Source organism: Oncorhynchus kisutch, unplaced genomic scaffold (genome assembly GCF_002021735.2).
Source record: "Oncorhynchus kisutch isolate 150728-3 unplaced genomic scaffold, Okis_V2 scaffold1058, whole genome shotgun sequence".
Classification (NCBI taxonomy): Eukaryota; Metazoa; Chordata; class Actinopteri; order Salmoniformes; family Salmonidae; genus Oncorhynchus; species Oncorhynchus kisutch.
This window is the reverse complement of record NW_022263003.1, coordinates 16,860-44,766: the sequence shown is the minus strand read 5'-3', so window position 1 is coordinate 44,766 and position 27,907 is coordinate 16,860. Positions and strand designations below refer to the sequence as shown.

At 44.7% G+C, this 27,907-nt stretch overlaps 1 protein-coding gene across 2 annotated transcripts; it reads left to right on the top strand.

Moving 5' to 3' along the window:
* Positions 1–10: 10 nt before the first annotated feature.
* On the top strand, positions 11–27,639 carry LOC116364357 (aminoacyl tRNA synthase complex-interacting multifunctional protein 1-like). 2 transcript variants are annotated; one of them, XM_031817541.1, is made up of 7 exons: positions 11–120; positions 7,918–8,060; positions 10,942–11,055; positions 13,215–13,382; positions 16,682–16,881; positions 21,817–21,985; positions 27,236–27,639. In XM_031817541.1, the coding sequence occupies exons 2-7, from the start codon at positions 7,952–7,954 to the stop codon at positions 27,400–27,402; spliced, it is 927 nt and encodes a 308-aa protein (XP_031673401.1). In that variant the 5' UTR covers positions 11–120; positions 7,918–7,951; the 3' UTR covers positions 27,403–27,639. The 2 variants fall into 2 exon arrangements, with proteins under 2 accessions (XP_031673401.1, XP_031673400.1); XM_031817540.1 differs by lacking the exon at positions 11–120 and adding an exon at positions 402–531.
* The last annotated feature ends 268 nt before the right edge of the window (positions 27,640–27,907 follow it).

Sequence of the window (27,907 nt, the reverse complement as noted above, 5' to 3'; positions counted from 1 at the left end):
GCTTGTCAAAATGATTTGTAAACATTGCGACCTTGCTTAGCAATCTACCGGTGTTAGTAGCTTTTGGTTAAATGTATCTATTGCTTAGTGTTAATTTTGACAAACCAAAGGATATAACAGGTATCTTACTTTATCTGCATGTCTTTATTTTCTATGCCTGATCAAATCTCATAAACAATGTTTTTACAAAAATAACCAAACATTCGTAGTACGATTCTTGCTATGTTTTTATTTTGTATTAGCTCGAAATGTAATTTACTAATTGCTGCTGAATGTCAAATAATGTATACATTTACTGGTTACGCAGGCAATAGCAAGTTATCCCAAAAAATCATCATGATATAAACTGTGCAACTGCGGCGGATATATCAAATGTCTAATCATATGGATAGAGATTGCATGCTAGAAGGCCCGAGCTAGCCAGATGGTATGCAGACCAGTGACACTGCGCATGGGGCTACGTGGGTCTTTTCTCGAACAGCTGTGGGTATTCGAAACGTGTCGGTCATAGGCAGGCGGTCACAGTTTGATGTAAGTTGAATGCATGTTTATTTCTGATCTTTAGTATATTTTTCAAATCAGCCAGTTATTTCTGAATTCTTGGTATTTTAGAGTTAGAACGATGCAACCCCTATTGCTAAACTGAGCTAGCTAACGTCAATACTGTTATTTCACCACAGATACAACTATATAACGAACGTTAGCCGGCATGTGCACACGTTTCCTGTCAAAAAAAGCATATGTATAATTTCTAGGAACTTCATTTACCAGACATAAAGTGAAATGTGGCCCTTGCTATGAAATACATGTCAGAATATTTTTTTGTTGTCAAAATCACACCAAATTCTTGTGAAGTTTGACAGCGGGCTGCCATTAGACCACGCACTTCATGAATATGTTGCGGTTTGTGCAAAAGTTGGACTCAAATGTACATTTGATAGCGAGGGATACATTTCACTTTACGTCTTGTAAGTAGAGTTCCTAGAGATTATACATGTGTTTTTCTTGACGGGAAAGCCGGCTATAGTTGGATATTCGATGGATATTCCCCAGTAGTTTTCCTTACGTTCACCAACATCAGTTATGGACCGGACCGTACGGTCAGATCAACCCTACTCCTCGGCCAGAGCGTCCAGTGTGCGATCTGAACGCTCCGAGAGTGAAACGCTCTGAATTTACGTATGGGCAATCTGAATTTACAAACGCACAGAGCACATTCTGGCACTCCAGAGTGAATTTAATGGACACACCCCAATACAGACTCCCGATGTTATGTCCCAAAGCTAGGTAGCCTTGTCAGCAACTGTCTTTTCAAACATAAATTAACTGAACTACCAAGTTACAAAAAAATGCTCACCAAGTGTCAAAGTACAGTAGAGTCTGTGAAGGCATGTAAGTAACAAGAATGTCCCTAGTCCCAGCCAGAACTGTCTTGGCCAGAACCACAACATTAAAACAATTGGAGAATGTCATGCAAAGCACTGGTTTCTGTCAAAAACAACCCCATTATTGTCCCAAATCATTATAATCTATCAAGTGATTGATCTGTTCAGAGAGCAGTTAGAAACATTTTACTGCAAGTGCTCCCATCATTATATATGTGAATATCAGTCCCAGAAGTAGACCATGCAGTGCATCAGTTATTGCCATTAAAGTCTAAGCCGTTGTAATAAGCTAACATGGAAATGTTTTAAGAAGGTCATACCATGTTTCATTCAGCTGTTTGATTTTGAATTTTAGGACGACTTTAGGTATCTGGAAAAATATTTTTAAATGATCTGATAAAATATTGAATTTGAACTTTACTATAATAGACAATAGAAACGCATTGAATAACACATTCATGAATGTAAAAAAATTAAAGTAAAAAAAATATAGGTTTGTGACAAACACTGCTGTAGGTCTGCCACCTTCCACCGCAGATGCGGAAGGCCAACATGAACGGATGCGGTGGATTGAGACGCCACCCTGATAGCTCTAACTTAAACTGACGGACTTTGACGGGGCTTTACATTTTTTTCTTATGTTACTTAGATTGACGCATCAGATGCATCAATGGACTTGAAATGCCCAAAACACTTTGGACAAACAATAAACCTATTGGTTGTGTTATTGCTAAAAAATCCAGCTCCCATTCAGTATGTAACGGGTTATACTATGCCTATTGGGCAACACAACCAACTGGTGCTGTGACTGACTCTTTTGACCCCATCCATGTCTTTCAAAGCCAATGCCTATTGAGTGATGACATTATGACCGCAAGAAAGCCAGCCAGTGAGAGAGTGATGGAAAGGCCAAGCCGCAGTTGAAAGCTGCACCTGATGTGTGTCCTCATAAGAAAAGCCTTGGTCCCTTTTAAAGTGTTCAGATCTCTGCTGGCCTGCTGTGGTCCACACTGTTCTCATTGCCTCGCAGACAGCCTGGTGTTTCATCTCATCTACACACACCCCTCACAGTGGAGACTAACGGGTGCGTTTGTAAATTCACTCTGGACGCTCTGCTCTGAAATGCAAGCGCTCTGGTTCGAGCGTCTTGAGCACTTGATAATGACAAATTTACCAACGGACAATCTGACAACACTCTGAATTTATGACCGCCCAGGCTCTCTGCCGCTCCAGAGTGAATTTACAAACGCACCCTTAATTAAGTGAGGCTGGTACACTAGGTCATGCCCTGATGGGTGTTCACCGCCACCAAACCGGGATGGGTGGTGAAGGAAGGAAAACAGAGGAGGACCTAGGCTTACTTCTACCACCACACAATGCCTTAGTACTTCTGTTGTCACTGTTCCCCAAAGACAGATGAAAGGGTACACATACTTTGAGGTCTCTTGCTTATTATGCTTTTCACTCAACTGGGAAAACAGCGCTAGCTTCTACTTGTACAAGGCCTATCACCCAACTGGGAAACCAGAGCTAGCTTCTACTTTAACTAGGCCTATCACCCAACTGGGAAACCAGAGCTAGCTTCTACTTGTACAAGGCCAATCATCCAACACCTGGGTTATTCCTTGAAGATGGTCTTGTGTCTGTTGTTGTCGATGTTCCCCTAAATGAGGTGAAAAGAAAAACAAACTTTCGGGATGAGTCAAACATTTCTTTGGCATGTCGTCTCTTAGACCTTCCTATAGAGAACTGGAACAAGGTACAGTTTAATATCAGACTAGGCTATATTATATTGGCCACCAGCTGACCAATAAGCTATTCATCATTCTTTCTTCTGAAGTTAAGTTAGTCAAGACTCCCGAGCGTTGGCTATTTGACTAGTATAGATTGGTTGTTGCTCCTTGACATTCAAATGCCTACATAGACTGTTCTCTCTGAAACTGCACGGAAAGCGGTACCGATGCACCAAGTCTGGGACCAACATGACCCGGAACAGGTTCTACCCCCAAGCCATACATCTTCTAAATAGTTAGTCCAGTTTGGTAAACTATTTAACTATCTGCCTTCACCCTTTTTGATTCATCACATATGCTGCTGTTACTGTTTATTATCTTGTTGCCTAGTTACTTTATCCCTACCTATATGTACATATCTACCTCAACTACCTAGTACCCCTGGACATCATCTCGGGTACTGGTACCCTGTGTATATAGCCAAGTTATCATTTCTCATTGTATATTTATTCCTTGTGTTTATTATTTATCTATTATTTCTATTTTTTTCTCTCTACATTGTTGGGAAGGGCCCGTAAGTAAGCATTTCGCTGTTAGTCTACACCTGTTTACAAAGCATGTGACAAATAACATTTGATATGATATTAATAGGACACCAGTCATATAGTAGATGCCGACAGGAAAGGGATATGATTTGACAGCTGCTATCTGTCTGTCACGTGAGTACCAATCTCCCCTAGTCCTCTTTGTTTTCGCTCTCCATCCCACTCTCCCAATACTAGGATATTACTGCTAGTGACACTGTTACTGGTAGTGATACTACGATACCTGATTCTCCATGGCAACAAGGAAAACACAAAGCAGACTTACTCTGTGGTCCTTTAATTTAAAAAACTACTGTATGTCAAATATGGTGTGCTCCAGGCTTGAAAAGAAACATGATTCTGGGTGACAACATCAAGCTGCTTGTTATCAACATTAGGACTGTTTTCCACAGGAAATTCAATCCGCTTCATCTTCTGTTTCTTTGCCATGATACCGCTGAGTATCGCGATACTGGTGTCCTAACAACCGAAGTTAGTGGAGTGTTCAATGTTTCAGTTGCAGAGTAGAAGTGGTTTTGGAGCCAGGTCTAGACTTGAATAGACTTTGAGTTGGAAGTGATGATTGTTATGTTTTATCCTCTCAACCAATGTGCCCGCGTGCAGCTCACCTCGAACTGCTAAAACTGTAACTTAAAGTGGGTACCACCTCAGTGATCACAGTAAACGCGTGCCGGAAGTTTCACATAATGAAACAATGAGATGGAACATTACTCTCAAAGCAGTTTTAGTTCCAACCTTGTGCTGCCTTGTGAATTGAATGACATCCAGAGCCAGTTATGATCAACTCCTCTGTTAAGCTATCTGCTCTGCAGTGTTGTCCAATGTCCACGGTAGGGATACTGACCCCTGGGGGACTCCTTGTTTCTGCCTGGAGGCCAGGCCTGGGGTGCTGTCAGAGGTGGCTCGGCAAGGCCCCACCGCCCCAGCCCCGGGGCTCATTTTCAGGAGTTCTACAAATGAAAACAGCCCTATAGTGGCGCTCGTAAAATCTTCCACCACAGAGCCCAGTTAAATCGATTCCGAGCCTTCGAGCAAACAAACTTCTTTGATCCCCTATATTATCAACTCCAGCTCTTTTTGTGTTTCTAATTTCCTCATCCCTGACTTTTTTTTGTTTTGTTTTCATCTCGCTCCAGCTGTTGTTTTCCAGCGCCACCCTGTACTAGGCCTATGTGTTGGACGTTTTCTTCTCCTCCCTTTTTGCCTGAGCCCTTGTAAAAATCCCTCTCTTTTCCTTTCCTTTGTCAATGGGAGAGGATTGCCAAAGCCTGTACATGTCCAAGGCACATTACACATTACAAGAAAAGCCCTAAAAGCCCTCGTCCAGCTGCATTTTGGTTGAGTGGCACGAGGCTGTTGTTTGTTCCCTTTTGAACTTTAAAAGTATCCCTAAAACCAAACACACACGTCGCCGATGATGTCTATAATGTGATTTCCCCATTTGTGCTGTAAAGGAAAAAAACTGAGCAAACAACAAAAAGAGAGAAAAAATACATGTAAAAAGAAAAACCAGTTTATTTCCTTTATTGTCATATGGTTTAGCTTTTTTGCTGTGTCATTGAATAATTCGGTTTGACCGAGTTGACCTGGAGCTTGTCGAGACAATTTTTTGGTTTCCAGACTCTGCACTGAGAAGAAACAGCTCCCTCCTTCCAAATTGCCAGAGAGGGGGAATGATCGAGGGAGGGGGAAAAGAAGGGATAAGCTCATTTATTGACTTGTTTTTATGGCTATCAACATTCTATCCCCTGATTATTATCTTTCAGCTTTTCACCCCCTACCTACATGTACATTGTACTTCAATCAATCCCCTAACCAAACCTACATGTACATTGTACTTCAATCAATCCCCTAACCAAACCTACATGTACATTGTACTTCAATCAATCCCCTAACCGAACCTACATGTACATTGTACTTCAATCAATCCCCTAACCAAACCTACATGTACATTGTACTTCAATCAATCCCCTAACCGAACCTACATGTACATTGTACTTCAATCAATCCCCTAACCGAACCTACATGTACATTGTACTTCAATCAATCCCCTAACCGAACCTACATGTACATTGTACTTCAATCAATCCCCTAACCGAACCTACATGTACATTGTACTTCAATCAATCCCCTAACCGAACCTACATGTACATTGTACTTCAATCAATCCCCTAACCGAACCTACATGTACATTGTACTTCAATCAATCCCCTAACAAACCTACATGTACATTGTACTTCAATCAATCCCCTAACCGAACCTACATGTACATTGTACTTCAATCAATCCCCTAACCGAACCTACATGTACATTGTACTTCAATCAATCCCCTAACAAACCTACATGTACATTGTACTTCAATCAATCCCCTAACAAACCTACATGTACATTGTACTTCAATCAATCCCCTAACAAACCTACATGTACATATTACCTCAATCTATCCCCTAACCAAACCTACATGTACATATTACCTCAATCTATCCCCTAACCAAACCTACATGTACATATTACCTCAATCTATCCCCTAACCAAACCTACATGTACATATTTCCTCAATCTATCCCCTAACCAAACCTACATGTACATATTTCCTCAATCTATCCCCTAACCAAACCTACATGTACATATTTCCTCAATCTATCCCCTAACCAAACCTACATGTACATATTTCCTCAATCAATCCCCTAACCAAACCTACATGTACATATTTCCTCAATCAATCCCCTAACCAAACCTACATGTACATATTTCCTCAATCAATCCCCTAACCAAACCTACATGTACATATTTCCTCAATCAATCCCCTAACCAAACCTACATGTACATATTTCCTCAATCAATCCCCTAACCAAACCTACATGTACATATTTCCTCAATCAATCCCCTAACCAAACCTACATGTACATATTTCCTCAATCAATCCCCTAACCAAACCTACATGTACATATTTCCTCAATCAATCCCCTAACCAAACCTACATGTACATATTTCCTCAATCAATCCCCTAACCAAACCTACATGTACATATTTCCTCAATCAATCCCCTAACCAAACCTACATGTACATATTTCCTCAATCAATCCCCTAACCAAACCTACATGTACATATTTCCTCAATCAATCCCCTAACCAAACCTACATGTACATATTTCCTCAATCAATCCCCTAACCAAACCTACATGTACATATTTCCTCAATCAATCCCCTAACCAAACCTACATGTACATATTTCCTCAATCAATCCCCTAACCAAACCTACATGTACATATTTCCTCAATCAATCCCCTAACCAAACCTACATGTACATATTTCCTCAATCAATCCCCTAACCAAACCTACATGTACATATTTCCTCAATCAATCCCCTAACCAAACCTACATGTACATATTTCCTCAATCAATCCCCTAACCAAACCTACATGTACATATTTCCTCAATCAATCCCCTAACCAAACCTACATGTACATATTTCCTCAATCAATCCCCTAACCAAACCTACATGTACATATTTCCTCAATCAATCCCCTAACCAAACCTACATGTACATATTTCCTCAATCAATCACCCCAACTACTCGGTACCGGTACTCTCTGTGTGAGTGTGTGTGTGTGTATGTATCTCCTCATTATTTTATTGTGTTACTACTTTCTTTTTATCCATTTGTTAATTTTCCTACTTTTGAACTGCATTGTTGGAAAGGGCTCGTTAGTAAGCATTTCACTTGTTGTATTCGGCGCATGTGACAAATAAAATTAGATTTGATTATCTCTGCATTGCTTGTGGAAGGAAGCCAGCCTCTTGAATATGCCAGGCAGATGTCCCACATGCTCTATTATTATGAGCTAACATGCCTGTGTGCTGTAGCAGCAACCTGGGATTCTCTTGTGGTTGTCTTGTCTTTGGGATGCTTCCAACTTCCCAGGTTCCCTGATGATATGAGCGTATACATTACATCCCTCATGTTTTAAATGTCTGTGCTGTACTGTAGCACAGAAATATAATTCTTAGAACATACTTTTCCATTTAACTGATTGGTGGATTGCCACAATTCTATTTCTCATTCTCTTTTTCTCATTGTGCCTTGTGTTGGGGTTGTTTTCCCAAATTCCAGAATGTCTCTGTTTCAAGTGTGTCTTGTACTGTAAATACCTGTGGTTCTTTCTCACTGGTAGGTTTTGTTTTCTGGTTCTAGGTTCCTAGTAACACGCTCCCTACCCCTGGTCAAGATGTCGGGTCACACTCCCTCCTTGATGAGGCTGGAACAACGGGCAGCCGAGGCCGACCACATCATAGACTACCTCAAACAGCAGGTCCAGCTGCTCAAGGAGAAAGCCAGTAAGAGACACCAAAAGCGTGCACACACACAGAGACACAGACACAAGCAAACATAGAGATTAGAGGTCGACCGATTAATCGGAATGGCCGTTTAATTGGGGCCGATTTCAAGTTTTCATAACAATCGGAAATCGGTATTTTTGGACACCGATTTGGCCGATTTGTTTTATTTTTTATTTTTTTACACCTTTATTTAATATTTATTTAACTAGGCAAGTCAGTTAAGAACACTTTTTTATTTTCAATGACGGCCTAGGAACGGTGGGTTAACTCCCTCGTTCAGGGGCAGAACGACAGATTTTTACCTTGTCAGCTCAGGGGATTCAATCTTGTAACTTTACAGTTAACTAGTCCAATGCTCTAACCACCTGATTACATTGCACTCCACGAGGAGCCTGTCTGTTACGCGAATGCAGTAAGAAGCCAAGGTAAGTTGCTAGGTAGCATTAAACTTCTCTCTTAAAAAACAATTAATCAATCAATCATAATCACTAGTTAACTACACATGGTTGATGTTATTACTAGTTTATCTAGCGTGTCCTGCATTGCATATAATTGATGCGGTGCGTATTGTTGCTCCAATGTGTACCTAACCATAAACATCAATGCCTTTCTTAAAATCAATACACAGAAGTATATATTTTTAAACCTGCATATTTAGCTAAAAGAAATACAGGTTAGCAGGCAATATTAACCAGGTGAAATTGTGTCACTTCTCTTGCGTTCATTGCACGTAGAATCAGTGTATATGCAACAGTTTGGGCTGCCTAATTTGCCAGAATTCTTACGTAATTATGACATAACATTGAAGGTTGTGCAATGTAACAGGAATATTTAGACTTATGGATGCCACCCGTTAGATAAAATACAGAACGGTTCCGTATTTCACTGAAAGAATAAACGTCTTGTTTTCGAGATGATAGTTTCCGGATTCGACCAAATTATTGACCTACGGCTCGATTTTCTGTGTGTTATTATGTTATAACTAAGTCTATGATTTGATAGAGCACTCTGACTGAGCGATGGTAGGCAGCAGCAGGCTCGTAAGCATCCATCCAAACAGCACTTTCGTGCGTTTTGCCAGCAGCTCTGCTGTTTATGACTTCAAGCCTTTCAACTCCCGAGATTAGGCTGGTGTAACCGATGTGAAATGGATAGCTAGTTAGTGGGATGCGCGCTAATAGGGTTTCAAACGTCACTCGCTCTGAGACTGAGTGGTTGTTCCCCTTGCTCTGCATGGGTAACGCTGCTTCGAGGGTGGCTGTTGTCGATGTGTTCCTAGTTCGAGCCCAGGTAGGAGCGAGGAGAGGGACGGAAGCTACACTGTTACACTGGCAATACTAAAGTGCGTATAAGAACATCCAATAGTCAAAGGTTAATGAAATACTCATGGTATAGAGAAATAGTCCTATAATTCCTATAATAACTACAACCTAAAATGTCTTACTTGGGAATATTGAAGACTCATGTTAAAAGGAACCACCAGCTTTCATATGTTCTGAGCAAGGAACTTAAAGGTTAGCTTTCTTACATGGCACATATTGCACTTTTACTTTCTTCACCAATACTTTGTTTTTGCATTATTTAAATCAAATCAAATCAAATCAAATCAAATTTATTTATATAGCCCTTCGTACATCAGCTGATATCTCAAAGTGCTGTACAGAAACCCAGCCTAAAACCCCAAACAGCAAGCAATGCAGGTGGAGAAGCACGGTGGCTAGGAAAAACTCCCTAGAAAGGCCAATACCTAGGAAGAAACCTAGAGAGGAACCAGGCTATGTGGGGTGGCCAGTCCTCTTCTGGCTGTGCCGGGTGGAGATTATAACAGAACATGGTCAAGATGTTCAATGTTCATAAATGACCAGCATGGTCGAATAATAATAAGGCAGAACAGTTGAAACTAGAGCAGCAGCACAGTCAGGTGGAAGTTGAAACTGGAGCAGCAGCATGGCCAGGTAGACTGGGGACAGCAAGGAGTCATCATGTCAGGTAGTCCTGGGGCATGGTCCTAGGGCTCAGGTCAGTTGAAACTGGAACAGCAGCATGGCCAGGTGGACTGGGGACAGCAAGGAGTCATCATGTCAGGTAGTCCTGGGGCATGGTCCTAGGGCTCAGGTCCTCCGAGAGAGAGAAAGAAAGAGAGAAGGAGAGAATTAGAGAACGCACACTTAGATTCACACAGGACACCGAATAGGACAGGAGAAGTACTCCAGATATAACAAACTGACCCCAGCCCCCCGACACATAAACTACTGCAGCATAAATACTGGAGGCTGAGACAGGAGGGGTCAGGAGACACTGTGGCCCCATCCGAGGACACCCCCGGACAGGGCCAAACAGGAAGGATATAACCCCACCCACTTTGCCAAAGCACAGCCCCCACACCACTAGAGTATTCCCATGTTCAAACCAAATTGAACATGTTTCATTATTTATTTGAGGCTAAATGGATTTTTATTGATGTATTATATTAAGTTAAAATAAGTGTTCATTCAGTATTGTTGTAATTGTCATTATTAAAAATAAATGTAAAAAATAATCGGTATCGGCTTTTTGGTCCTCCAATAATCGGTATCGGCGTTGAAAAATCATAATCGGTCGACCTCTAATAGAGAAGCATGTGTACACTCAATCTCAAGCAGAGTATGGGGTCAAATGTATTCCTCAAGTCGTTGAAATTCCTTCTAAAAATACAATAATTTTTTGAGTTTGACCTCAACTCTACATGAGTTCACATTCTCAGGGCGAAGTAGCCTAGCTGGAGAAACAGTTTAAAGCCAAAGTTGGAGTTGGGGAGGGAAAGAAGCTGTAGGCTGAAACGAAATGATACATGTTTGGCCCTATAAAACTCTGACAGGAGCTTTCTGTCTGAACATAGAGGTGCAGGCCACCGTCAGAGAAGAGAAGAAACTGATGGTGGAGAACACCAAGCTGAAGAGGGACATCGAGCAACTGAAGCAAACACTGCTGGAGAAGGAGAAGAGCAGAGGAGGTACGTAATTTGTTGGTGACAGTGTTCCATCCTCTGTCACATCCTGTTTAACTTCTGCTAAGACCTACTCTGAGATTAAATACTGATGCTGTTCAGACTGCGATTGAGAACTTAATTCTTCCTGAGGGGAACCTCGTTCTTCAAAGAACAGACGCCATTCCTTTGGTACGGCCTTGATGTTATCAACCACATAGCTATAGCTAGCTGTAGGGTAAAGTTCTCACACTTGTGTGGTTGACGGTGTCTGAGGCAAGTCATTAGCGACACATTGTTTGTTTAGCTGTATTAGTAACAGTCCTAGATCTTAATAAAATGCCTTCTCGTCTCATTCTAATATTACAACCAGACCTTTTATTTTTTTAACTATCAAAGTTCAAACAAATAATTGAACTCAAGTGCCCAAGTATGTCCATCATTAGAGCCATGATGGGGGGTACTAGGCAACCCCCCCCCAACTGCCAAAATCAAACGGCATGTCGTCTGCGTGACTGGCGGCGTACTACAACCCTGTTGTGATATCGCGCCTCTGTCATGCATTAACATACAAGGGCAAACAGTCTCTGATCATTAACACGTCAGTAATGGCTTCCAGAGAGGAGAACTAGGTGGTAAGAAACCAGAGGATTCGTACAAATAGGCAATGTAGCCCTCATCAAAAGGCTATCTCTACATGTTGTTTTTGGAGCGCTCAGGAATGTGTGTGAAAAGGACTGCAGGATTATGTTAAGTTTTTCCACGTATCCAATTTCGCTGTTTATTTTTGGTGTTTGTTTCAATTGGGCTCTGTGATGCTGTAAAATAAGCTAAATCACCGTTTTGTTATGGAGATGACTAACTGACGTAAGGTGAAGACCTTCATGGGTAATGTCTGGGCATTTTGAGCAACAGAGAACGACAGCATTTTTAAAAGGTTAATCACCATGTTGTTTTTAAAGGTAAACCGTTTAAGTTCCGAACCTCAGCTCTCAACATTGGAGTTAAAACCTGGATAAAGTATGACTTTACATCCAAACTTCAACCTGAAATGATGGGTTCCCCACCCAAAAACTATCTGGGGATTGATTTGAGGAGATTTAAAACTAGATTTTCTTGTTTTCCGAATTGCCATGGACGCCGTCATTTTCCAATCAAAACAAGCTTTAGGAGGCTGGTCTTTCCTCCCATTGGGTCTATAAATAAGGATTTCTCTATCATTAAGCAGAATTATGTTGCTGAAACTAATTAGGCAAAGTACATCTCAATGAAGAGCCTTCATATCCAACGATCCCTCGCCGTCATTCTCAATTCAAAGTCCCATCTGTCAGGGTGGATGGCTTCGTTATACCCCTTTCATACTATCGTACCCACCCAAACCATACTGACCTGGTTCGGATATTTTATTCTTTCCTGAACGATTCCAGCAACTATGGTGGATGCATAGCCAGGCCAGCTCAGTATGGCTTGGCTCAGTAGTGTGAAAAAGGATGTTAATGCATCTGGGCTCAAAAGCAAAATAGCCAACCTGTAGATATATTGTGTATTGGAACTTGCTACAGTATCATACAGCCTATCTGAACGGTAATGCAGAGGAGCATTCAACTCCAGTTCTGCTGGTTTTTATCCTTCCCTTATAATCAGCCTCTGATCTCCACGTTACAAACCAGTCCCCTGGATTCTAACCAGTAGCATCAAAATAAAACCAGCAGTACTGCTGTCACTGGAGTTGAATATCCTCACTCATGGCTCAGTGGGTTAGTTAGAGCATAGTGCCGGCAACCCCAGGGTTCTGGGTTCAATTCCCGCATGGGCCAGATGTACTTAATTCATGTATCACTGTCGACTGTAAGGCAACATTCCAATATCCATACTAGCATACCACTTAGCATCTGTCCAATATTGTATGCTAGTGTGACTATTAGACCAGAGTTTAAGGGCTCTATTCAATTTGCGTCGTGGAAATTCGGCTTCACAGCGGGTTTGAAATTTAAAGGCAATGTTCCTATTTTAGCGGAGACTGCATTCATGGTAAACACTGCTTATGTCGGCTCAATCAGAAATGACCTTTTTAAGTTTGTATTGCGAAATCTGTAATGCTTCAGCTTTACAGACGGAATCGAGCCCTAAGTCTCTTTTGGATAAAAGTATTAAATTAATCTTCTCTCTGTTTTTTCCTTCTGCAGTGAGGGAGGTGGCCATGCCAACAGCAGGAGACTCGAGTGTCCAGTGTGCCTCCAAGTCCACACCTCCTCAGCCCTCATCCCCAGCAAGGTCTTCCACCTCTCCTGTTGCCACTGCCAGCCCCCCTCCCAAAAACAGCGAGGGCAAGAAGAATAAACCAGAGAAAAGGGGTAAAGCAAAGCAAGAAGTGACTTGTTGTTGAAATTGCAGGGCCCTTCCACATCTGGGATTTCACACACTCATAATTGTCAAACCCCTCAACGTTCCACCACACTAAAGTGAAATATGTCATATTTGGGTTTTTTCGATTTGTCAGCAAAAATTGAAGTAGGCCTAAGCGCCTCTTCAATGACAATTTGAGTTGAAGTGCTCCATGATTTAGCTTTGGGATGGTTTTTTTTTGTCTGCACTTCTCTGACATTTCTTTCCATTTGGAACACAAGCCCTTGTCTTAGATCCAGAGTTTCCATCAATGCCTGGCTGGATGCAGCGATCTGTCTGTACTTTAATGGCCATTTGTGATTTCCCAGGCAGGTATTCTCCATCTGCATTTCTACTATCTGGCGATAATGGACAAAAGGCGCAAAGGGAATCTGCAAATAAAGGGGATCCGTTTCAAACTTTGGCCTAACGTTTCAATTTCCAACATTACAGACGGGCCTTTTCCTAAAACAAATGATCTTTCTCCGAAACCTTTCTGTGATTTATCCCAAAGTAGATTTTTAACCTTAATACATTGTTTTATTAAAATCATTAACTTGTTTGTCATGAGAGAATAGTCTTAGCAGAAGTGTCAACGCTGTAATGAGAGACGGGCAGAATTCCGGGTTTGGATGTTTATATTTTGTCGATGCCATTCATCTTGAGGCTTTGCACATCCTCCCCAGGGCTAAACCAGAGATCCTCCCCAGGGCTAAACCAGAGATCCTCCCCAGGGCTAAACCAGAGATCCTCCCCAGGGCTAAACCAGAGATCCTCCCCAGGGCTAAACCAGAGATCCTCCCCAGGGCTAAACCAGAGATCCTCCCCAGGGCTAAACCAGAGATCCTCCCCAGGGCTAAACCAGAGATCCTCCCCAGGGCTAAACCAGAGATCCTCCCCAGGGCTAAACCAGAGATCCTCCCCAGGGCTAAACCAGAGATCCTCCCCAGGGCTAAACCAGAGATCCTCCCCAGGGCTAAACCAGAGATCCTCCCCAGGGCTAAACCAGAGATCCTCCCCAGGGCTAAACCAGAGATCCTCCCCAGGGCTAAACCAGAGATCCTCCCCAGGGCTAAACCAGAGATCCTCCCCAGGGCTAAACCAGAGATCCTCCCCAGGGCTAAACCAGAGAATCCTCCCCAGGGCTAAACCAGAGAATCCTCCCCAGGGCTAAACCAGAGATCCTCCCCAGGGCTAAACCAGAGATCCTCCCCAGGGCTAAACCAGAGATCCTCCCCAGGGCTAAACCAGAGATCCTCCCCAGGGCTAAACCAGAGATCCTCCCCAGGGCTAAACCAGAGATCCTCCCCAGGGCTAAACCAGAGATCCTCCCCAGGGCTAAACCAGAGATCCTCCCCAGGGCTAAACCAGAGATCCTCCCCAGGGCTAAACCAGAGATCCTCCCCAGGGCTAAACCAGAGATCCTCCCCAGGGCTAAACCAGAGATCCTCCCCAGGGCTAAACCAGAGATCCTCCCCAGGGCTAAACCAGAGATCCTCCCCAGGGCTAAACCAGAGATCCTCCCCAGGGCTAAACCAGAGATCCTCCCCAGGGCTAAACCAGAGATCCTCCCCAGGGCTAAACCAGAGATCCTCCCCAGGGCTAAACCAGAGATGCTCCCCAGGGCTAAACCAGAGATGCTCCCCAGGGCTAAACCAGAGATGCTCCCCAGGGCTAAACCAGAGATGCTCCCCAGGGCTAAACCAGAGATGCTCTAATGCAGTATAATATAACATGCGGTTCATTTCCTCAGTGTCGATATTAGATCTAAAAACGTGTTTCCAGCTAAATGATTGAAATGCAGCGGTGTTGGGTTTTATTCTTTTCAACTTTTTTTGGTTTATTGTTCAAATTATATTATATTTACAATAAATCAGTCGAAGCCTCGTTCCACTCAGACGTCAAACTCATCTGGACTAATTAACTGTCACGGCAACAAATTGGGAATGATCTTCCCCAGATTATTTACAAGGTTATAATTCAGAGAAGAAGAGAATGCTTTGCGATGTAGACTGAACCGGTTTGTATCTGGCTTTTCTGACTGCCAGATGTCAATGGAAAACAGAGCAGTAAATATCTGATAGTGTTTGGTTTTTTATCTCCACTGTTGCGGATTGATTTGTTTTAGTACGTGTGGATATCCTCGTTTCCACACAAAGGCTTTGATGTGACTGTGTTCGCATCCTCATCTAAACAATCATCGCCTGTCAATCAAATAAATCAGCCGGCCCGCGGTGTGGTGCACTGCTGCTCAGGGGCCAAGCGGATGATGTCACACATCAATACGCTGTTTTCGTATCATTGCATACGTTTTTAAGTAGGTAGCCCAGAGGTTAGAGAAGCGCACCAGTAGGTTGTTGGTTTGAGCAATAGGGGAGTTGAGCTCCCAACTGGAAGGTTCTCACCATCTAGGAAAGAAATGAAGGAGACGAGACTAGGAGACGAGACCACTTCATACTATCCACCCCATATCATTGGAAGCGTCTGGCACGCTACAACACCCTAGTATCCGTGCAAAGCGTGTCGGGGACTATGTTTTAACAGTGGGTATTGATATTTGTTATTTGCTTTAAGTCTCCTCAGAATTCTGGTGAGTTGTGGAAAGGTAAATGTACTATTATTTAACGCCTGCGGTGATCACAGTCAAAAATGCAGCGCAGATTTGTTTTCACTTTGGGGTAAATTGGATCAGAACAGTCAAGATGGCTGAACCACTCAGCATAGTTTCCACACAGACTAGGTTCAAATGGATCCTAATGAGTCCCCAGGGAACACTGCCATAGCAGTGGGCTGAACATAATCTCAAAGAAGTCTTGCATTAGATGCCTGGAAAAAATATATTCTCTGCGGGACCTTTAATGTAATAAAGGCAGGGAGTCAGTATGCCATCCCTGAACCCAGTCCAGAATACTATACCTGCTGTGGCAGAGCCTGTATTGTAGCTTATATAATATATACCATTTGAACAGACGCCTTTATCCGAAGCGACTTAGTCATGCTTGCATACATTTTACATACGGGTTGGTCCTGGGAATCAGACCCACTATCCTGGCGTAGCAAGCAACACACAGCTACAGATGACCACAGTCACACAGCTACAGATGACCACAGTCACACAGCTACAGAGGACCACAGTCACACAGCTACAGAGGAACATAGCTTTGTCAAGAGCTACTTTACTACTGACTTATCTACACGTTCATTGTGTGTGTGTGTGTGTGTGTGTGTGTGTGGTTTAACTCTTTCCTCTCTGTGTGTTCTATCACAGAGAAGGGAGAGAAGAAGCCTGCGGCCCCCCAGGAGGAGGCTAAGGTGGACGTGTCGCGTCTGGACATGAGGGTGGGACGCATCGTCACGGCCGAGAAGCACCCGGACGCCGACTCACTCTATGTGGAGCAGGTGGACGTGGGAGAGGCAGCCCCCAGGACGGTGGTCAGCGGGCTGGTCAAGCACATACCCATAGATCAGGTACTGGAATGCACATACGAGTACCAACACAGTCTAACACCGGCTACTGCCAAACCAAATGTCAGATCCGCTCTGAAAAATCAGATCAGCTCTGAATAAGATCCGATGTGAAAAGATCTGATGTGATTGGTCAAAGGACAAATTTGTGAAAGAAAGTTCAGAATTGGGTTACCTATCTAAATGCAGCCAAAGAGCCTCATGATGTCAAGTATTCACGCAAGGCCTGTGTCAGTCAGACAACTCATTGGGTTGTTACCAGACCAACTCACCGGGTTGTTACCAGACCTACTCACCGGGTTGTTACCAGACCTACTCACCGGGTTGTTACCAGACCTACTCACCGGGTTGTTACCAGACCTACTCACCGGGGTGTTACCAGACCAACTCACCGTGTTGTTGCCAGACCAACTCACCGGGTTGTTACCAGACCAACTCACCGGGTTGTTACCAGACCAACTCACCGGGTTGTTACCAGACCTACTCACCGGGTTGTTACCAGACCAACTCACCGGGTTGTTACCAGACCAACTCACCGGGTTGTTACCAGACCAACTCACCGGGTTGTTACCAGACCAACTCACCGGGTTGTTACCAGACCAACTCACCGGGTTGTTACCAGACCTACTCACCGGGTTGTTACCAGACCAACTCACCGGGGTGTTACCAGACCAACTCACCGGGGTGTTACCAGACCAACTCACCGGGGTGTTACCAGACCAACTCACCGGGGTGTTACCAGACCAACTCACCGGGGTGTTACCAGACCAACTCACCGGGGTGTTACCAGACCAACTCACCGGGTTGTTACCAGACCAACTCACCGGGTTGTTACCAGACCAGGTTGTTACCAGACCAACTCACCGGGTTGTTACCAGACCTACTCACCGGGTTGTTACCAGACCAACTCATTGGGTTGTTACCAGACCAGGTTGTTACCAGACCAACTCACCGGGTTGTTACCAGACCTACTCACCGGGTTGTTACCAGACCAACTCACCGGGTTGTTACCAGACCAACTCATTGGGTTGTTACCAGACCAGGTTGTTACCAGACCAACTCACCGGGTTGTTACCAGACCAACTCACCGGGTTGTTACCAGACCAACTCACCGGGTTGTTACCAGACCTACTCACCGGGTTGTTACCAGACCAACTCACCGGGGTGTTACCAGACCAACTCACCGGGGTGTTACCAGACCAACTCACCGGGGTGTTACCAGACCAACTCACCGGGGTGTTACCAGACCAACTCACCGGGGTGTTACCAGACCAACTCACCGGGGTGTTACCAGACCAACTCACCGGGGTGTTACCAGACCAACTCACCGGGGTGTTACCAGACCAACTCACCGGGGTGTTACCAGACCAACTCACCGGGGTGTTACCAGACCAACTCACCGGGGTGTTACCAGACCAACTCACCGGGGTGTTACCAGACCAACTCACCGGGGTGTTACCAGACCAACTCACCGGGTTGTTACCAGACCAACTCACCGGGTTGTTACCAGACCAGGTTGTTACCAGACCTACTCACCGGGTTGTTACCAGACCAACTCATTGGGTTGTTACCAGACCAACTCACCGGGGTGTTACCAGACCAACTCACCGGGGTGTTACCAGACAAATGCCCCTTTGGAATGTTTTGTGTGTCTGGAACCCAGTCTGTCCATGACAATACAGAGTAAGACTGTTACTGTACTAAACAGGTGCTGGGAGCTTAACGGTCATTCAGGAAGACTTCGGAGGCTGACCTAGTAGACTACAAAGCTCTCTACATTTTGGTAGTCAAATAACATTGGTTTTAAGATTGCTGTTTTAACACTACTGTGTGGTTTTTTTGCCTTATTTTCACTACAATAAATTGAGCTGTTTTTATTGGGCACACGAGTGCTATAACTCTGGCTAGCCAGGGTCTTGTTCTGGGTTTAATAGCCCATGTAAAGTAACTACTCCAATGTAGTCTGTGTCAGGGTTCACGTGACGCTTTTTAATGTCCACGACGTAGGTTTCTGCACACAGACTTGGTTTTTAGTTAGTTATTGCCCCGGAATTTACGATTTGTCTCTTGAGACGCAAAAGTAATTTGTTTGCAGTCTTATTCACCTAGCAGAAGTCCCCAGTTGCTCTTTTACAATCAAACCTCTTTTCTTGGTTTGCCTCTTTTGATTCTCTTTTGATTAATCTCCAAAACATAGTGAGTCTTTGTACATCCTGCTTAATATAGACAATGTATAATCCCTATAAATGAAAGCACATTGGACTCTTTGTACCCAAACACTGTTGGAGTCATATATCTATGCTTCTATGAGAAGAGTAATTTGGAATGACGTTTTTGATTATATTTTTATATACATTTATTGTAAGACTTGTAGTTCCGTAGCTCTCTGCTACATTACTAAGCTAGGGCCTACATTTGTTTGACAATCATTTTTATTGCATTTTAATGTACGTTCTGTAGTTGAAGGTTGTTGAATTGTGAAGTGTTTCTTCACCACTGAAATAACCTTTTTCACTGAGACATTTGTCATAAGCCGTAGTCAATTACACAGAGACTCCAAGACAGTCCAAGCACATGTCCCTGTAATGTCTAGATTTCATTTTGGTCTTTTAAAGAGAGAATGCCTTCTTCCTTCCACACCGGGGGCTTGACGAGCAGCCTTCTTCCTTCCACACCAGGGCTTGACGAGCAGCCTTCTTCCTTCCACACCGGGGCTTGACGAGCAGCCTTCTTCCTTCCACACCGGGGGCTTGACGAGCAGCCTTCTTCCTTCCACACCGGGGCTTGACGAGCAGCCTTCTTCCTTCCACACCGGGGCTTGACGAGCAGCCTTCTTCCTTCCACACCGGGGCTTGACGAGCAGCCTTCTTCCTTCCACACCGGGGCTTGACGAGCAGCCTTCTTCCTTCCACACCGGGGGCTTGACGAGCAGCCTTCTTCCTTCCACACCGGGGGCTTGACGAGCAGCCTTCTTCCTTCCACACCGGGGCTTGACGAGCAGCCTTCTTCCTTCCACACCGGGGGCTTGACGAGCAGCCTTCTTCCTTCCACACCGGGGGCTTGACGAGCAGCCTTCTTCCTTCCACACCGGGGGCTTGACGAGCAGCCTTCTTCCTTCCACACCGGGGGCCTGACGAGCAGCCTTCTTCCTTCCACACCGGGGGCTTGACGAGCAGCCTTCTTCCTTCCACACCGGGGGCTTGACGAGCAGCCTTCTTCCTTCCACACCGGGGGCTTGATGAGCAGCCTTCTTCCTTCCACACCGGGGGCTTGACGAGCAGCCTTCTTCCTTCCACACCGGGGGCTTGACGAGCAGCCTTCTTCCTTCCACACCGGGGGCTTGACGAGCAGCCTTCTTCCTTCCACACCGGGGGCTTGACGAGCAGCCTTCTTCCTTCCACACCGGGGGCTTGACGAGCAGCCTTCTTCCTTCCACATCGTGGCTAGACGAGCAGCATTTGGACAAGTAGAACCCACAGTTAACAGAATCCTTACTTTTCCTTTCTCGTCAAGTCATTCATTGTGTGTGAGAGTCAACGTGACGACAGACCATGTATACAAGACATTGAGCTTTCCCTGTTTCAAGGAACATACTGGAGTTTGAAGAACGACATGAGGAGTAAAAAGCTAAACACTTTCACTGGCAGCGACGTAGAGGGCCCACTGGCGGCGACGTAGAGGGCCCACTGGCGGCGACGTAGAGGGCCCACTGGCGGCGACGTAGAGGGCCCACTGGCGGCGACGTAGAGGGCCCACTGGCGGCGACGTAGAGGGCCCACTGGCGGCGACGTAGAGGGCCCACTGGCGGCGACGTAGAGGGCCCACTGGCGGCGACGTAGAGGGCCCACTGGCGGCGACGTAGAGGGCCCACTGGCGGCGACGTAGAGGGCCCACTGGCAGTGTGTTGATTTGAGAGCCCTGGCATGTTTGTCCCTTGTACGTTGGCCAGAATAAGGAAACTTTGGAAACTCAAATTCTAGCGTGTTTGGATTGTGTTCAGTTTTAACATTTGGCAAGTGATTTCAGGCCTCATTGCCATTACATGAATTTGAATGTCAACCCCTCAATTGAGGAAATGACATAATCACAGGGTGAGAGTAGAGCTGTGACATACACTCACAAAACTTGACTTCTGTAGTCCGCACATCCGACCGATTTACAAAACTGGCGTCACACACCGAACACACACACACACACACACACACTTTCCCCGCTAAGCAAATGGCACTTGAGGGAGAAAAGCTGCTGCAAGAAGGCTGTCAAAACAATGTGTCACACTGAGGGGAATGTATGCAGATTTATGTCAACATTTACTTTTTAAAAGGATGTTTCCAAAATGAAGACCTCATTATTTTCCTAGCTGTGACACGCACCATGACACTGTATTCTCTCCATCCTCTTCTCTTTTGTTGGAAATGGCTTCTGGCCTTCTCGGAGTTTGGGTAAACCTCCAAGGTCACTCCAGAAACATGAAAGAATAATGGCTTTTTTTCGCCTCACTCTTCTTGGTTTCTGAAATAAGGCACACCATACACGCAAACCATATGCCGCCGGAGGCAGTCATTTTACATGACAAGATTGGACATGGGGGAATTGTGTGAATAGGATTCTGAAAACCACAGTACTGCAAAGAGGTTGAGAGTGGAGACCACACCAATTGGTGTTTTCTTTACTCCGTTTTCTCTTCTCAACCAATCAATCAAGTCATAAAGTAGGCCATTCATTCTGAAGACCGCACTGTAAAATGCCCTGTGTGGTTTGTACAGAATCAAAGCAGCGCTCCCTAATCTCTCTCTACTAGTAAAATATGTGTTCTTTATTTCAATACTTTGTCCTCTTGTCTGTCAGAAGAATGTTGAATATATGTATTCAATGTCTCTGTATCTCAGTATAGTTGTAAACCTTTTCCCTTTCTCTGATTTCCCCCCCCCCCCCCAGATGCAGAATCGCATGGCGGTGCTGCTGTGCAACCTGAAGCCAGCTAAGATGAGAGGCGTGGTGTCGCAGGCCATGGTGATGTGTGCCAGCTCCCCAGACAAGGTGGAGATTCTAGACCCTCCCAGCGGTGCCGTGCCCGGGGACAGAGTCATCTTCCAGGGCTTCCCAGGTACTATAACACCCCTGACCATCTTGGCCCATATCCACAGAGTCTCAGATCTAGTGCTGATCTAGGATCCGTTTGCCTTTTAGATAATAATGAAGAAGATTGTATGGACAGGTCCTAGATCAGCACTCCTTTTCTGAGAGGCTTTGTGGATATGGGCCCTGACCTCTAGGGTCTACTTCATCAGCCTGGTTAAACTAGACTGAATGCTGCACTCAATGGGGAGCACAGTGTTCAGTCTGGTTTAGCCAGGCTACTTTATCATACCCTCTACAGCTCAAGACCTGCTTTTGACTAAGCTAATAAGCTGTAACCAGGAAGTGACTGCCCCCACAGCCTTGTTCTTTTATGATCTTCAATGTGCAAAAACGTAGCATGATGGTCTTCAAGCCCAAAAACTTCATAAAGGGCATCCGGTAGAAGTACATTCATCCTCAATCATATTTTATATCTATCTTAAATGACTGCGTTTTCATGAATTTGATGATAGAATCGCAACGGCCATTCAAAAAAGCATGGGAAACTGAAGTAAAGCGGAAGTAGCCGTCACTTTCACAGGGTATCCTAACCTCAAACACTTCACATATATCTTTATAAAGGGGGGGGATTGTCAAAGGTTTATAAACTGAACAAAATATAAACGCACCATGTAAAGTGATGGTCCCATGTTTCATGAGCTGAAATAAAAGATCCCAGAATGTTCCATATGTACAAAAAGCTTATTTCTCTCCAATTTTGTGCTCAAATTTGTTTACATCCCTTTTAGTGAGCAGTTCTCCTTTGCCAAGATAATCCATCCACCTGACAGGTGTGACATATCAAGAAGCTGATTAAACAGCATGATCATTACACAGGTGCACCTTAGGCAGTGGACAATAAATATAAAATGTGCCGTTTTGTCACACAACACAATGCAACAGATGTCTCAAGTTTTGAGGGAGTGAGCAATTGGCATTCTGAGTGCATGAATGTCCACCAGAGCTGTTTCTAGGGCATTTTATGTTCATTTCTCTACCATAAGCTGCCTCCAACGTCATTTTAGAAAATGTGGCAGTATGTCCAACCAGTCTCACAGCCGCAGACCACGTGTAACCACGCCAGCTCCAAATCTGGCTTCTTCACCTGCAGGATCGTCTGAGGCCAGCCACCCTGACAGCTGATGAACTGAGGAGTTTTTCTGTCTGTAATAAAGCCATTTTTATGGGGGAAATTCATTCTGATGGTCTGGGCCTGGCTCCCAAGTGGGTGGGCCTATGCCCTCCAAGACCCTCCCATGGCTGTAAAATCCATAAATTAGGGCCTAATGAATTTATTTCAATTGATTGATGTCCTTATATGCTACTCTAACTCAGTAAAATAGTTGAAATTGTTGCATGGTGAGTTTTTATATTTTTGTTCAGTATAAGTAGTTTGTAGACCAATTATTGGTTAGTTCATCTAGTTGGTTCAAATCCAGGCCATGTCACGTGGGTAACTGAATTAAATGTGGTAAAGTAGTTGAAGGCTTGATGTTTGCCATTCCACTGGTTAAAATGAAAGTAGCACGTGTGGTACGAAGGTGGAACGCCACGTCAGCTTTAGCTGCATCTGGTGGAATGGGACACAGCCAGTGTGCTCGAGTCATGAATCATTTATTACCAACAAGCCACTTCAGATGACCCAACTCTAAAGAACATCAATAGATTCCAACCAAGGGGAAAAGGACTGAACCCTGAGCAAAATAACATGGTTGGCCTTATTGCCTTTACATTTGTACATGAAATGACATGTGAAGAAGCAACTGTCCTCTTGCCATCTTGCGAAGGGTAAAAAAGAGAGGAAGAGAGGAATCACAAAGCCTTCTCAAGACCCCACAGAGTTTTCCTATTGCAGCGTTTACTCCTCTGTTCTCTTTAGTGACTGGAGCTAAATGGACTGTGACTGTTAACGGAATAGACAAACGAATCAGCTCCCTCTGACTAAAGTGTAAGTCAGGTCCTCTTTTCCCACAATCCCACAATTACATGTAAAGTATTTAGTCTTTTTTGAGTGGTCGGACCCCAGTAAGACTAGCTGCCTCCATTGGTGTCGGGCTAATGGGGATCCTAATAAATCTGAATCCACAACCAGGGGTAGGGAGTTTAGGAGGTGGGAGAGTACTAAATGCCTTGTTCAAGGACCTCGGAATGGTTTGATTCAGATGTAGAGAATTAAAGAGCTCTTTATACCAAATCACCCAACAAAACACAGCTTATGGAACTCATCATCTTTAACAGAGTGACGATACACTATCCCAGTGCCTTTTAACCATACTCCATGTTCAATGTCATGGGAAATGAACAGAAACCCAAACTAAAGGAAAGCCTGCCTGGACGTCATAAAATGTCCAACCTCATGCCTCGCCTGACGTTGAAGGGAGAAACCCACCACCATCAATGTGACTGTAGATTTGTTCTTGTCAGGAGCTAATAAGAAAATCTAGTTGTGGGGCTGGCAAAACAAAGCGTTTTGGGGGGATGGAGGAGGGGTGAGGAGAGGGGTTGTGAGTCGTGCTGTTGTTGGAAGAGAACAACTGAACTGGGAGTTTCCCTGAGATAGAGAGGCTGTGGCGATAGAGAGGGAGAATATGGACGAGGGAGTGTCCATCACACAGACAACCTTTTCATCTTCTCTCTCCTCCTCTCTTCTCCTTCCATCTCTCGTCCCCTTTCTATTCTCCTCTCCCCTCTCCTTTCTATTCTGCTCCTTTCTATTCTCCTCTCCCCTCTCCTTTCTATTCTGCTCCTTTCTCTTCTCCTTCCCTATCCTCTCTCCTTTCTCTTCTCCTTCCCTATCCTCTCTCCTTTCTCTTCTCCTTCCCTATCCTCTCCTTTCTCTTCTCCTTCCCTATCCTCTCTCCTTTCTCTTCTCCTTCCCTATCCTCTCTCCTTTCTCTTCTCCTTCCCTATCCTCTCTCCTTTCTCTTCTCCTTTCCTATCCTCTCTCCTTTCTCTTCTCCTTCCCTATCCTCTCCTTTCTCTTCTCCTTCTCCTTCCCTATCCTCTCTCCTTTCTCTTCTCCTTTCCTATCCTCTCTCCTTTCTCTTCTCCTTCCCTATCCTCTCTCCTTTCTCTTCTCCTTCCCTATCCTCTCTCCTTTCTCTTCTCCTTTCCTATCCTCTCTCCTTTCTCTTCTCCTTTCCTATCCTCTCTCCTTTCTCTTCTCCTTTCCTATCCTCTCTCCTTTCTCTTCTCCTTCCCTATCCTCTCTCCTTTCTCTTCTCCTTCCCTATCCTCTCTCCTTTCTCTTCTCCTTCCCTATCCTCTCTCCTTTCTCTTCTCCTTTCCTATCCTCTCTCCTTTCTCTTCTCCTTCCCTATCCTCTCTCCTTTCTCTTCTCCTTCCCTATCCTCTCTCCTTTCTCTTCTCCTTCCATATCCTCTCTCCTCTCTCTTCTCCTTCCCTATCCTCTCATAGTGGCCCTTCCTCAAGCTGTTTGTTTAACGAGGGATCCCCCTCGTAAAACAAGGATTTTTGTTCGACTACGCACGTCAATTAGAGCCACATTCAGGTTGGTCGCACAGAGAAGGACCACAGGATGGCAGAGAGGAGAGGGGGATGGAGGGAGGCAGAGGTGATGAGCAGGGGTGCTAAGGCGGTCTTGTCGGTTAGCGGTTCTGCGGTTTTGTTTCACACCTCTGGGTCGTTAAAAAAACAGCCCCGGCGGTGATGGCAAACGCTTTTCCAAATGGGATGTTGTTTACAGTGAGGGATAAAGGATGATGGACTTGGTTTTAGTTTCATTCCCTCTCTTATTTTGATGTCAGCTTTGGTCCCCCAGAATAAGCCTTCCACGTCATAGAATATCCAACCTCATGCCTCACCCGTCGTTGAAGCGGACAACCCACCACCATCAATGTGACTGATTTTAGATTTGTTTTTGTACCGGAGCTAATACAAAAATATGGCTGTGGGGCTGGCAAAACAAAATGATTTGGGAGGGGAGGGAGTTGAGTCGCGCAGTTGTTGGTAGGGAACAGTACCTGAACTGGGAGTTTCCATCATACAGACGCCCCATCAGGACTGGAGCCCGCTGACATCAGCCTGGGTTCTCCTTTCATCTCCTCTCACCGGCCCCTCCTAAAGCTGTTTGTTTAACGAGCGATCCCACTAGGGCTGTGGCGGTCATTCAATTCCCAGCGGCCAAAAAAACGTGTTTTTTACGACCTTACGCACACAGAACGAACACGGAATGGAAGAGAGAAGGAAGGAGGAGGAGGGGGTGCTAAGGGGGTCTCGTCGGTTTCTAGCTGTTCTGTACACTGCTCTGGGTCGTTAAAAAACATAGCCGGGGCGGTGATGGCCAACGCTTTTCCAAACAGGATGTTGTTGACATTGAGGGATGATGGACTATTATTCCCTCTTTTTGACATTCCTTCTCTCTTATTTTGACGTCAGCTTTGGTCCCCCAGGATTCCAGATTTTTCTCTAGATTTTAGGGAGTTGTACTGTTTGCAAAATTTGAGATTTTCCTATGAACTTTGCTAAACTTTCCAGAATTGTGCACCCCTATTTTATAGTGACATTTCTGTGCTAGCCAGTAGCACCAAGTCAGTGTGGATAGATAACAGTAATTGCTCACACATTCACCAGCCCAAATGAGCATCCGGGTTCCTGTTCAAACTGTAGAGGGTGTCAACGCTGCCTCGTCACAACTTGTGTGCGACTGAGGGAAGATTCGACAAAAACATTTGCACGTCTCCCAGGATGTTTGTGATGATGAGTAGGAAAAGATCACACCCCAACAGAAGCACATTATGAATCCAATGTGAAGTGCCAGTTATGAATCCATACAGATGCCAAGTAATATCCAAACACTGCCAATAACACAATGCTGAGGTAATGAAGAACTCCCGAACGCCATTAGTTGCCGACAAACATGGATGTTGTATCCGTTTGGAATTAGCGCTAAAAGAGTAACAGCTTCTGTAAAACTTCTGGTTCAGCTTTGTTTAAATCGACACTACGCCCAGGAACTACTCCAGCAGCACAAACCAGTGGTCTTTCACAAGGCTACAGAAAAGCTAGCAAGGCAGATAAAGTGTTGCCATTGGAGTTGTCATCTACTGTGGTTGCCCCTAGAGGCGTCATGTCATTGAAACGAAAGAGGCACGTTCCCCCTCCAATTTTATTCATAAAAAGATACAAGCGATGCACAATGAGATATTCAAAAAATCTAGTGCATAATACCACTGCATTGCTCCATACAAGGTGTTTCTCTCTCCTATGTTTCCAGGTGAGCCAGACAAGGAGCTGAACCCCAAGAAGAAGGTGTGGGAGGCGGTGCAGCCGGACCTGAAGACAGACGGCCAGTGTGTGGCCAACTACAAGGGAGCCCCCTTCGAGGTTGCCGGCAAGGGAGTATGCAAAGCTCAGACCATGAGCAACAGCGGCATCAAATAAAGGAAGACGAATGCAGAGGACGGAGCCGTAGAACTAGAATGGTGGGAAAAAAGTGGGATTGGAAAAAGTGTGAATGACTGCTCCAGTCATTTTATTTCTATAGGTGGAACTAGCGAAGGTCCTTGTTCAGCCTGTGGAACTGCTACTCATCCATGGTGCTGAAGGGTGATGGTGATGATGTCAACGGAGGAAAATGAAATGTTTTGAAGTTGTTCAATAAAATCAGTTGGTCTTTAACTCGTTGCAGTTTTTTCTTTCTTTAATTTTTTTTTACCCCCCTTTCTTCCCAATTTCGTGGTATCCAATTGTTAGTAATTACTATCTTGTCTCATCGCTACAACTCCCGTACGGGCTCGGGAGAGACGAAGGTTGAAAGCCATGCACCAGCGACTCCTGTGGCGGGCCGGGAGGCCTAAGCAGTTGATTTCTTGTTTGGTTCTTCTTTATAAAGCCTGACATCTGTCGTACAAGACTATACAAGTGTGTTTACATCCTAGAAATCCTT